The following is a 13,417-nucleotide window of genomic DNA, read 5'->3' as shown; positions in this document are numbered from 1 at the left end:
GTGCTATTGTGAAATATTACAAATGTTTGTGAGTGTATGTGAAAGTATATGTGGCCATCATTGTGGCAACTACAGTTTGTACCAAAACACCATTGTACTGCACCAGATCCCAAAGGTCTGGAGATTAACCAGCTGAAGTATCAATACTTCTCACTGCTATACAGAAATATATATTTCACACTAATATACAGTTCATATTCCTACAGAGATCAGTGAGAGATCTGTGCTGAAAATGTCTAAAACCTGATCAAACTTCCTCTTACGGCGTGTATGTAGTACAGTATGTATGTGAGTATGTTTACCAGTTTGGTTACAGAAGTTGCATAATTGTCTCTAAAACTGCATTGGCTGTTTTGTATTTTAACTTTTTATCATATGGGGACTTTAAATGTTTTTCATCTTTTGAAGTCATAGTTATGATAGTGGTGGTATGTTGCAAGTTTCCAAGGAGAACATTCTGTCTGTAAGCCCTAAAAGGATTCTGACCCCTGGTGCTCCTTTGAGTGTATTCGGATGAATGATTGTTGAGTCATGTCTGTGAAAATGGAATCCTAGCTGTGAAGTGAATTGTATAAAACATACATTTGGTGTAGAATTTTGGTAGGTCTGTATAGTTTTAGTTAACCCCAGTTATGTCAGAAACTTATCTGCAGTATATTTGTGCAGATCATGTTAACTTCTGGTTTTTATAGCCTTTTTTTTATAGCATCCTTACCAAAATGGGCTGCTTAAGCTTGATTGCAAAAATAATGGATTGAACCTCTTTGTAGTCTAAATGGTAAGGCAACTAATAAGGTTAAAATCTGTGTGAACTTTGAGGGCAAATTCAATGTGGCTCAAATTGAACTCAACTTGTGTTTTTGTGTGTGGGGGGGTCTTTTATTTTTATGGAAGTATTTCAAGGGGACATGTTTTGTCCCATTTGGTTGTGGATTTGTGGTTTGAGTGCAGTATTGGAAAATAATTTTATGATAAAGTAATGCTAACTTTGAGGAAGGTTCTTTTTATATTCAGTTTCAGTAGACTGTTAAACTGGGGTCAGGGTTATTTAGAAACCCATTCTACTCCATCTGACTGCCTCCATGTTGTTGCTCTGTTTCTTGTACTGTGCTGTGTGTTTTCTCCATCATCATCATCATCATCTGAGGTGGGCTAACAGTTGGTGTCATTTGTCTGTCGTGTTCGTCTTTCATCTGGCATTAAGACAACATCAAAGAGCAGTTGTGAATTTAATTAAAAAGAAAAGTACTGTATATGTTTAGTTTACATTTTATATTAATATTATTTTAAAATCTATATGAATATCTATATTCTTGGAAGGAGTTAACAGGGCCTTTTAGGATGTAATGGGGAAAATGTTTGATTGATGGAAAGGTCATTAGGACTGTGATTGACATGACTTTTGATCTGGTGTAGTGCATAACGGTTAGCCCCTGCCTATTGACCCTGCTTTCTCTGTTCTGTGCATGCCTGCTGTGTTAGTAACTGTAATCTGTCCCAGGTATTAGTGCTTCAGATGGCACTTATTCCGCATAGCTTTTTTCAAATTGTTGTATGTGAATGATGTAGTAAAAAAATAATCGTGACAACGTACAGTATGTGTACATTCATGCTAAGATATCTGTATGTAGCATTCAATACACACAGCACTAACAAATAAACTTTTTTCATTTATAAAGGGGGGGTGTCATGCATGTCTAATTGGAGAGGGGACTGATGTATTCTTTCAGGGTTTTTTATGTAGATTAGGTAGTTAAACAATATGACAAGATGTGTACATTCACTAAAGTCACATTTTCTCATTTGTAATATGGTGTGTAACACTTGCTTAAATACAGACAATAACATGTCCTTTATGCTACCAAGTAGAATGACACTGCACTTACCATTGATAATGTAGTACACAAATATAACACTCATTTTCTAGTTAATTGTAGTCTTGGTTAACCCAGAACTAAAATCTTGCATAATTTGGTCACACTACAAAATGTTACTCAAGTGTTCACTTTGATAAAAGCACAAGATTTGGTACAGCTGTAGATTTATGTACCCTGAAAAGATTTAGATATGGAGCCACTGCAGATTTGGCCCCTGAGGGGGCGTGGCAGCCATTTTTCAAAATTGCCTCTGACTGTAACACTTAATATAGAGGACTGCTTTGTGGTAAAGGCACCAAATTAGTCATAGAGCTAGATTTATGGACCCTGAAAAGATTTAGATATGGAGCCACCCCAGATTTGGGCCATGGCGGCCATCTCACAAAATGGCTGCCGACTACCACTATTTTACAGTTCAGAAGGACTATTTTGAGAGATGCATTTGACACGGAAGTACATTTACGTAGCTTGAAAATATTTAGATGTGGAGCCACAACAGATTTGGCCCCTGGGGGCTGTGACTGCCATCTTACAAAATGGCCACTGTCGGTAATACGTTGCAGTTCTGAAGGCTTTTTTGTTAGATAAACAACAAATTTAGGACAGAGATAAATGTATGTACTCTGAAAAGATCTGGCAGCAATCTTACAAAATGCATTTGACCCCAATTAGGCTATATGTTAGTTTCGAGATCCTTGTGTACATCTCCCAATGTTTTGGTAACATACCTGCTATTGGTTCATATATGGCATTGGTTGATGTACATTGTACAGCATACAATTGAATACAAGGTGTCTGGTCAGGTCCAAAGCCACGAGATATTGCTTAGTAGCCAATAGTAAGTTAGCTGCTTAGTTACAGGGCTTTTGATGCTGTGCTGATCTCTTTTGATATTCTGTCTGTTGCTCCACTGACTCAATAATACAGTGCATTCGGAAAGTATTCAGAACCCTTGACTTTTTCCACATTTTGTTACGTTACAGCCTTATTCTAAAATGGGGAAAAATAATTTAATCAATTTTAGAATAAGGCTGTAACGTAACAAAATGTTTAAAAAAATCAAGGGGTCTGAATACTTTCTGAATGCACTGTAATTATCTTAATATAGCTGTGAGCAGCAATGAATGGGGTTCACAGGATGACAAATAGAACTCGATCAGTTGGATAACAAAGCAAGCACTATCATGTAGGAACTATCTTCCTTTATGTGCAATCATGAGTCTAAATAAAAAATGTGCTAATATGCATCTACTGGTATAGTTTGGCCATCTTTGAATGCATTAACATTATTTTCTCACTCTTCAGGGCCTATTGTGATGAGACCAAATTTGGAGAGAATCAGATTATTTTAAGCAAAAGTGTTACATTGTAAAAAAAACCTGAATTGTTAATATACTGAACAAAAATATAAACGCAACATGTAAAGTGTTGGTCCCATGTTTCATGAGATGAAATAAAAGATCCCAGAATTTTTCCATACGCACAAATAGCTTATTTCTGTCTAATTTTGTTTACATAAAGGCGAAAGAAACGCACACCTATTTAGGCGAGGTGCTGGCTGACGACGTAAAACACTTGAAAAGGAAAGCCGCACACTCTAGGAGCTCAGATGCAATAATTTAATATCCTAATAACCAACGTTTCGACAGACAAGCTGTCTTCATCAGGGCTTTCCTTTTCTTTTTCATACATTTGTTTACATCCCTGTTGGTGAGCATTTCTCCTTTGCCAAGATAATCCATCCACCTGGCAGGTGTGGCATATCAAGAAGCTGATTAAACAGCATGATCATTACCTAGGTGCACCTTGTGCTGGGGACAATAAAAGGCCACAATAAAATGTGCAGTTTTGTCACACAACACAATGCCACAGATGTCTCAAGTTTTGAGGGAGCGTGCAATTAACATGCTGACTGCAGGAATGTCCACCAGAGCTGTTGCCAGAGAATTTAATGTTCATTTCTCTACCATAAGCCAACAACATCGTTTCAGAGAATTTGGCAGTACGTCACAACCGCAGCCCACGTGTAATCACGCCAGCCAAGGACCTCCACATCCGGCTTCTTCACCTGCGGGATTGTCTGACACCAGCCACCTGGACAGCTGATGAAACTGAGGAGTATTTCTGTCTGTAATAAAGCCCTTTTGTGGGGAAAAACTCATTCTGATTGGCTGGGCCTGTCTCCCCAGTGGGTGGGCCTATGCCCTCCAAGGCCCACCCATGGCTGCGCCCCTGCCCAGTCATGTGAAATCCATAGATTACGGCCTAATGAATTTATTTCAATTGACTGATTTCCTTATATGAGCTGTAACTCAGTAAAATCGTTAATTGTTACATGTTGCGTTTTATATTTTTGTTCAGTATAGTTTCCTTATTTTTTAAGATATCAATGCCAAACTTAACATGGTTCATCATGGTAATATCTTTGATGATCCTAAAAGGTTTCAAGTTAATAGGCCATTGTGAAGTGGATGTACAAAGGATTGAAAAGGACACGTAGAATCTGATATCCGGATTTATCAATAACTCAGCCATCTCTTATTAACCAATCCCTTAGCTTTTCTCAAATTAAGTTAAGAGATGTACCATGGGCCTACGAATTTGGTGTTATTTGGACATAGTTCATGAGAATAACTTTTTCAAAGGGTTTCCAAGATGGAGGAAAATCTATCCTGATGGACCTTATGGGTTCTTGAGGCAAATTTGTTCAGCATGAGGAAAGATGCCTAAACTTTGTATGTAGGCCAATCGGTGCCATTCCTTTTGACAAAGTTACTCATGGCCTTTAGTGTCTGTGTGCCAAATTAGAAAAAAGTTACCAATCTATGCTTGAGTTATTTGACCAAGTCAAGGAATTTTTTACAATCTAATAATAACATTGATGGTTTTGGAGGTCCCTCAGATCAACAATCGCCACCAAAAGTCCATGGCATACTAAACTGTGGCATAGCCTTTACTTTGATGAAATAGAAGAACATTATATTAAACTGCAAGTAGAAAAACTATAGTGTCATACTTTTGTTAATGAAACAGAGTTTGAAAGTAAAATATTATGTGTGCCAGCCACAGCTCTTGTCTGACTGAAGCACAGCTTGAGAAATTGTCCACAGCAATTGTGAACTATTCCAACTTAATGGCTGGGATATTTGACAGTTACAGCTGTCGTTAGAAAGTATTTTCTCCTTGCATTGCAAAGTAGTTTTAGTAGCCATTTGTTTAAATATACATGTAGGATGTGAACCCGTCACACGCCCGGGAACCCAACATCTTAATCAGTAGACCAAAAAAATATTCCATTCTGGGCTGAGGCTGGTTTTAAGTCGCAGGCAGGGCTACCTCATTAACAGAGCGTTCTAACTCACCTCCGCTACATGCCTGCTGTATTTCCCTCTGTACTCATTGTATTATACCAGGGTTCCCCAACTGGCGGCCCGCGGATGATATAATTTGCCCCCCCCAATGTTTTCTGAGCAAAAAAAATTAATGTCTTTTTTATTGTTGAACATAAAAGACTGTAAAAACACCAGCAAATTAGCTCTACGTGATTTTCAATTTGGAAATTTGTTCCATAGAATTCCCACGCATAATAGAGAGATGTATGTGATTGTATACAAATGTAAGCAAGGTTTGAAATTATTATGTTTTAGTCAAATATTATATCTGTTTGGGCTTCTTTGCAGTCTACAAATTATTTGTAATTATGTTCCAGCCAGTTGACGATCCACTCAAGAAACAATCGTCCGCGGCTGAATCTAGTTGATCCCTGTATTATACTGTGTGTAACTGTTAAACCTTTTGGTTTTCAGGAGATCCAGGCCAAGAAGTATAGGCCATTACTTTTAAGTACTTTTAAGTCCAATAAGTATAGGCCATGACGTTTTGTAGATTAAAGGTTTACAAAATAGTGGTACAGTCTGGGGCCATTTAGTAAGATGGCTGCCAGGGCCAAATCTGCGGTGGCGCCATATCTAAAAACAGCTAAAACACGAGTACATTATAAGGGGGGTTTATATCTCAGATAGTTTACAAAAGAGACTGATGGATTTATGACTGTTTTGGATGATTGAATATTTGCAGAGAATAGATTTATTAGGAAGCATGTGCGGGTTCACCGGGCTGTGACAGGTCCCGCTCCTGCAGCTTTCTTCAGCTTGTTCCAGGTCTTGGTGTGTGTCTTCAGAGCCATCTGTATGGATGGGATGGATATCAGGAACTTTCTGGTTCTATAATGATAATTTCAGAACTGCATGTTCCTTACCCAACTTGATAACATTACTTAAAAAGGGTACCTACGTAGGTAAGGACTTAATAACAATTTACAAATTCATAAGCAGAACAGAAGCCAACCGCAATACAAAATGAAAATATTATTATGAATGTGTTATGAAGTATGTACGTACCTTCTGTAGGTACCCTTCATAAGTAAAGTTATAACTCTAACCTACAACCTTGTCTCTCACCTCAGAGATCTTGACTTTTCGTTCCCAGGCCCGGACACTCTGCTCGAGCTGGCTATGGGAGGCCTTAGCTGTGATGTATTGCAGCACGTGGGGAACACGGAAGTCTGCCAGCTGGCCTCGCAGCTTTCTGTTAAGAGTCTCTGCCTTGGCTCGCTCCTGCCCAAGAAGGACACAGAGAGGGGGATATTAGCCTACCCACCAGCAGTGTTGCAAACATGGCTGACTAGTTGGCTACAAAACTTGTATGATATTGGTTAAAAACTAAACAGGTGAATGTTAAATTGACCTCTTCTGCCTGCAGTGTCTCCTCCTCGATCTTCACCAGCATCTCCTTACGGGAGGCGATGTCACTACTAAGCAGCTTTGACTCACATGTCATGCTCTGCAGCTTCTTCTGCAATGGGAACAACAACACATTTCCTTATCAAACTCCCAAACCCCCACGTACCTAGTAACACAACACAGGTAAAGTACCTTAGTTGGGCCTGGGTGATGAAATTAAGCCTTGAGAGGTAGATCCCTTGAGATAAACTGATAAAACTCAAGTTCAGATTCCCCAACCAGGAATATATAATTCCACTCTCCTGAACCTGATCACACCCCTGCACAAGAAAAGAGAAATGAGATGTACATACAACAGTGTTTGAATAGGAATCAAACCTTGTAGGAGTTGAGAACCTGCAGGTTGTTTCCTGCCAGGAGTTTTAGGCGCAGAAGGTCCTGGTTTCTTTCATCAATGCGTTTGAGATACTGGCTGTTCTCGATCTTCAGCTGCTGGAAATCCACCTCGTGCAGGGCTTCACCCATTTCCTCTTTCTGTCGTAGCTGTAACTGCAGCTTCCTCTTCTGCACATGGAGAGCTGCATTCTTCAACCGCAGCTTCTCAACCAGTGTGTCCTGTATGATGAAGTAAAGGTAGCAGCAGGATGAGATGAACACATGATGAGGTCAGAGAAACAGGGCAGCAGTCGGTAACAGTGAATGCTGATATTGAAGCTTGCATTACTTCCAAGATTTGTAATTCAAGTGAGGAACCAAATGTGATTTAAGAACTCTGACCTGACCACCCTGCATGACATGCTGCTTGCTTACCTTTGCTCTCATCCTGTCCTCAAAATAACGAATGACCTTCTCTGCTCCCATCATGACACCTCTCTTCTCCCTCAACACCTTAGCGACATCACGGTCAAACTCATAACTTGCTTTCTTGACCTCCACAAGTCGAATATCTGCTTCCTCCAGAGTTGCCTGATATGGGGAAGGGGCCCAGAAATGATTGGTTATCAAGCTTTTGATATAATAATCCCAGAAATCTGAATGGGTTTCAGTGCATCTTAACTACATAGACCACAGCTAAACCAAATCACAGATTCCTCTGCAGGTTACACAGATCCAGAATAGTCTTTCTCTCTCTGTTTGTATGTTGTGTTTACCTTATAGTTGTGGAGCACTCTCTCTGAGCTCTCCTTCAGTTTCTCCAGGTCCTCCCTGGTTTCATCTAACTCTCTCTGTGCCACGTCACACTTTTGCTCCAATGTCAGACGTTGCAACTGCTCCAGAGCCATTGTCCGTGTTTTAATCTTTCTCCCACGGCCCTGAACAATAGAAATACAAGCATGCAAACATGCAGTAATAACCCTTATTTTTCTATGGTAATAATACACACACTTTGTATTTCCCACACAAGCCTTAGCCAACCATATAATAATACCGGTAGGCTTAGGGCTATTCATCCCCAGCCCCAGCATCCTGAAATGGAGAAAGTTAACAGGACTCATATTTGTAACTAATAACCGGCCAAGACTAGGATATGTGTTGTCAAACTTGAACAGAAGACTTATACCTATGAGGTTATAGTGGACGACGAGACTATAGCGCATGAGTCAATCACAAGAGATCAAATACCATTTAGGGCAGGGCAATACATTTCATTCAACACATTACGTTGGTGGAAGTTGTGCAAGATGCTTTCTCATACCCCTCCGATCTCCAACTGTGATGCTGCAGCTGCTCCCAGGGAATCTGATAAAGGCTGAGGAACCAAGTCCCTGGGGTCCAAGCGGCTAATATACCGCTCATACATATCCGTTTCTGCCCGGAGCACCGCATTGGAGCGTCTGGAAAAAGAGGCATTGAGGGACAAGGCTGTGCTAGGCCTTTTGGTTTTGCGCCCACAAATTGCTACTCTAAGTAGCAAATCTGTGAGTTAAGAAGTGTTGAAACTGAAACATATTTTTTATACCTGAGTTCTTTGACGAGTTCAACGAGATGTCGTTTATCCGCTTCAGAAACATCTTGAACCATCTCCGCCATGGTTGCTAAGGTAAACAAATTGGTGCGAGAGGCGGTTGCTGCGTCTGCGCAGACCAACCATGACGGATATAATTCTAAATTATGGGACTAGCACACGTAAAATCAGACAATTTATTTGATAGGTCTAAATAAGAGTTAATTGTTGCGGATTTTAGAATATTCGCATGAAAATCTGTGCCAATTGGATGGAAATCAATTATATACAGTGGGGGAAACAATTATTTAGTCAGCCACCAATTGTGCAAATTCTCCCACTTAAAAAGATGAGAGAGGCCTGTAATTTTCATCATAGGTACACGTCAACTATGACAGACAAAATGAGATTTTTTTTCTCCAGAAAATCACATTGTAGGATTTTTAATGAATTTATTTGCAAATTATGGTGGAAAATAAGTATTTGGTCAATAACAAAAGTTTCTCAATACTTTGTTATATACCCTTTGTTGGCAATGACACAGGTCAAACGTTTTCTGTAAGTCTTCACAAGGTTTTCACACACTGTTGCTGGTATTTTGGCCCATTCCTCCATGCAGATCTCCTCTAGAGCAGTGATGTTTTAGGGCTGTCGCTGGGCAACACGGACTTTCAACTCCCTCCAAAGATTTTCTATGGGGTTGAGATCTGGAGACTGGCTAGGCCACTCCAGGACCTTGAAATGCTTCTTACGAAGCCACTCCTTCGTTGCCCGGGCGGTGTGTTTGGGATCATTGTCATGCTGAAAGACCCAGCCACGTTTCATCTTCAATGCCCTTGCTGATGGAAGGAGGTTTTCACTCAAAATCTCACGATACATGGCCCCATTCATTCTTTCCTTTACACGGATCAGTCGTCCTGGTCCCTTTGCAGAAAAACAGCCCCAAAGCATGATGTTTCCACCCCTATGCTTCACAGTAGGTATGGTGTTCTTTCGATGCAACTCAGCATTCTTTGTCCTCCAAACACGACAAGTTGAGTTTTTACCAAAAAGTTCTATTTTGGTTTCATCTGATCATATGACATTCTCCCAATCCTCTTCTGGATCATCCAAATGCACTCTAGCAAACTTCAGACGGGCCTGGACATGTACTGGCTTAAGCAGGGGGACACGTCTGGCATTGCAGGATTTGAGTCTCTGGCGGCGTAGTGTGTTACTGATGGTAGGCTTTGTTACTTTGGTCCCAGCTCTCTGCAGGTCATTCACTAGGTCCCCCCGTATGGTTCTGGGATTTTTGCTCACCGTTCTTGTGATCATTTTGACCCCACAGGGTGAGATCTTGCGTGGAGCCCCAGATCGAGGGAGATTATCAGTGGTCTTGTATGTCTTCCATTTCCTAATAATTGCTCCCACAGTTGATTTCTTCAAACCAAGCTGCTTACCTATTGCAGATTCAGTCTTCCCAGCCTGGTGCAGGTCTACAATTTTGTTTCTGGTGTCCTTTGACAGCTCTTTGATCTTGGCCATAATGGAGTTTGGAGTGTGACTGTTTGAGGTTGTGGACAGGTGTCTTTTATACTGATAACAAGTTCAAACAGGTGCCATTAATACAGGTAACGAGTGGAGGACAGAGGAGCCTCTTAAAGAATAAGTTACAGGTCTGTGAGAGCCAGAAATCTTGCTTGTTTGTAGGTGACCAAATACTTATTTTCCACCATAATTTGCAAATAAATTCATTAAAAATCCTACAATGTGATTTTCTGGGGAAAAAAATCTCAATTTGTCTGTCATAGTTGACGTGTACCTATGATGATAATTACAGGCCTCTCTCATCTTTTTAAGTGGGAGAACTTGCACAATTGGTGGCTGACTAAATACTTTTTTCCCCCACTGTATATAGATACAGTACCAGTCAAAAGTTTGGACGCACCTTCTCATTCTAGGGGTTTTTCTTCATTTGTACAATTTTTTAGTGAAGACATCAAAACTATGAAATGACACATATGGAATCATGTAGTAACCCAAAAAGTGTTAAACAAATCAAAATATATTTTATATTTGAGATTCTTCAAATAGCCACCCTTTGCCTTGATGACAGCTTTGCACACTCTTGGCATTCTCTCAACCAGCTTCACCTGGAATGCTTTTCCAACAGTCTTGAAGGAGTTCCCACATATGCTGAGCACTTGTTGGCTGCTTTTCCTTCACTCTGCCGTGTGACTCATCTCAATTGGGTTGAGGTTGGGGGATTGTGGAGGCCAGGTCATTGTCCTGTTGAAAAACAAATGATAGTCCCACTAAGCCCAAACCAGATGGGATGGCGTATCGCTGCAGAATGCTGTGGTAGCCATGTTGGTTAAGTGTGCCTTGAATTATAAATAAATCACAAACAGTGTCACCAGCAAAGCACCCCCACACCATTACATTTTTACATTTTAGTCATTTAGCAGACGCTCTTATCCAGAGCGACTTACAGTTAGGGAGTGCATACATCACACCTCCTCCTCCATGCTTTACAGTGGGAACTACACATGCGGAGATCATCCACTCACCCACACCGCATCTCACATAGACATGGCGGTTGGAATATGTGCTTTCTTGAGCAGGGGGACCTTGCGGGCGCTGCAGGATTTCAGTCCTTCACGGCGTAGTGTGTTAACAATTGTTTTCTTGGTGACTATGGTCCCAGCTGCCTTGAGATCATTGACAAGATCCTCCCGTGTAGTTCTGTGCTGATTCCTCACCGTTCTCATGATCATTGCAACTCCACGAGGTGAGATCTTGCATGGAGCCCCAGGCCGAGGGAGATTGACACTTATTTTGTGTTTCTTCCATTTGCGAATAATCGCACCAACTGTTGTCACCTTCTCACCAAGCTGCTTGGCGATGGTCTTGTAGCCCATTCCAGCCTTGTGTAGGTCTACAATCTTGTCCCTGACATCCTTGGAGAGCTCTTTGGTCTTGGCCATGGTGGAGAGTTTGGAATCTGATTGATTGATTGCTTCTGTGGACAGGTGTCTTTTATACAGGTAACAAACTGAGATTAGGAGCACTCCCTTTAAGAGTGTGCTCCTAATCTCAGCTCGTTACCTGTATAAAAGACACCTGGGGCCAGAAATCTTTCTGATTGAGAGGGGTCAAATACTTATTTCCCTCATTAAAATGCAAATCAATTTATAACATTTTTTACATGCGTTTTTCTGGATTTTGTTGTTGTTATTCTGTCTCTCACTGTTCAACTAAACCTACCATTAAAATTATAGACTGATCATGTCTTTGTCAGTGGGCAAACGTACAAAATCAGCAGGGGATCAAATACTTTTTTCCCTCACTGTATTTTGATTTGTTTAACACTTTTTTGGTTACTACATGATTCCATATGTGTTATTTCATCGTTTTGGTGTCTACACTATTATTCTACAAAGAAAAAAAAGACACAAAAAAAGAAAAACCCTTGAATGAGTAGGTGTGTCCAAACCTTTTAATGGTAGTGTACATAAACTCAGCAAAAAAAGAAACGTCCTCACTGTCAACTGCGTTTAATTTCAGCAAACTTAACATGTGTAAATATTTGTATGAACATAACAAGATTCAACAACTGAGACATCAACTGAACAAGTTCCACAGACATGTGACTAACAGAAATTGAATAATGTGTCCCTGAACAAAGGGGGGGTTAAAATCAAAAGTAACAGTCAGTATCTGGTGTGGCCACCAGCTGCATTAAGTACTGCAGTGCATCTCCTCATGGACTGCACCAGATTTGCTAGTTCTTGCTGTGAGATGTTAACCACTCCTCCACCAAGGCACCTGCACGTTCCCGGACATTTCTGGGGGGAATGGCCCTAGCCCTCACCCTCTGATCCAACAGGTCCCAGACGTGCTCAATGGGATTGAGATCCGCGCTCTTCGCTGGCCATGGCAGAACACTGACATTCCTGTCTTGCAGGAAATCACGCACAGAACGAGCAGTATGGCTGGTGGCGTTGTCATGCTTGAGGGTCATGTCAGGATGAGCCTGCAGGAAGGGTACCACATGAGGGAGGAGGATGTCTTCCCTGTAACGCACAGCGTTGAGATTGCCTGCAATGACAACAAGCTCAGTCCGATGATGCTGTGACACACCGCCCTAGACGATGACGGACCATCCACCTCCAAATCGATCCCGCTCCAGAGTACAGGCCTCGGTGTAACGCTCATTCCTTCAACGATAAACACGAATCCGACCATCACCCCTGGTGAGACAAAACCGCGACTCGTCAGTGAAGAGCACTTTTTGCCAGTCCTGTCTGGTCCAGCGACGATGGGTTTGTGCCCATAGGCGACGTTGTTGCCTGTGATGTCTGGTGAGGACCTGCCTTACAACAGGCCTACAAGCCCTCAGTCCAGCCTCTGTCAGACTATTGCGGACAGTCAGAGCACTGATGGAGGGATTGTGCGTTCCTGGTGTAACTCTGGCAGTTGTTGTTGCCATCCTGTACCTGTCCCGCAGGTGTGATGTTAGGATGTACCGATCCTGTGCAGGTGTTGTTACACGTGGTGTGCCACTGCGAGGACGATCAGCTGTCCGTCCTGTCTCCCTGTAGTGCTGTTTTAGGCATCTCACAGTACGGACATTGCAATTTTTTGCCCTGTCCACATCTGCAGTCCTCATGCCTCCTTGCAGCATGCCTAAGGCACGTTCACGCAGATGAGTAGGGACCCTGGGCATCTTTCTTTTGGTGTTTTTCAGAGTCAGTAGAAAGGCCTCTTTAGTGTCCTAAGTTTTCATAACTGTGACCTTAATTGCCTACCGTCTGTAAGATGTTAGTGTCTTAACGACTGTTCCACAGGTGCATGTTCATTAATTGTTT

General features: G+C 41.5%; 1 protein-coding gene across 1 annotated transcript; it reads right to left on the bottom strand.

Moving 5' to 3' along the window:
• Positions 1 to 5,871: 5,871 nt before the first annotated feature.
• Positions 5,872 to 8,683, bottom strand: ccdc113 (coiled-coil domain containing 113). The gene is made up of 8 exons (XM_041891057.1): positions 8,580 to 8,683; positions 8,316 to 8,454; positions 7,771 to 7,932; positions 7,430 to 7,585; positions 6,998 to 7,234; positions 6,624 to 6,731; positions 6,338 to 6,493; positions 5,872 to 6,063 (listed from the first exon to the last, which is right to left on the bottom strand). The coding sequence occupies exons 1-8, from the start codon at positions 8,648 to 8,650 to the stop codon at positions 5,986 to 5,988; spliced, it is 1,107 nt and encodes a 368-aa protein (XP_041746991.1). The 5' UTR covers positions 8,651 to 8,683; the 3' UTR covers positions 5,872 to 5,985.
• Between the last annotated feature and the right edge of the window lie 4,734 nt (positions 8,684 to 13,417).

Source organism: Coregonus clupeaformis, chromosome 29 (genome assembly GCF_020615455.1).
Source record: "Coregonus clupeaformis isolate EN_2021a chromosome 29, ASM2061545v1, whole genome shotgun sequence".
In the NCBI taxonomy this organism is placed as follows: Eukaryota; Metazoa; Chordata; class Actinopteri; order Salmoniformes; family Salmonidae; genus Coregonus; species Coregonus clupeaformis.
This window is presented reverse-complemented; position numbering and strand designations above follow the sequence as displayed.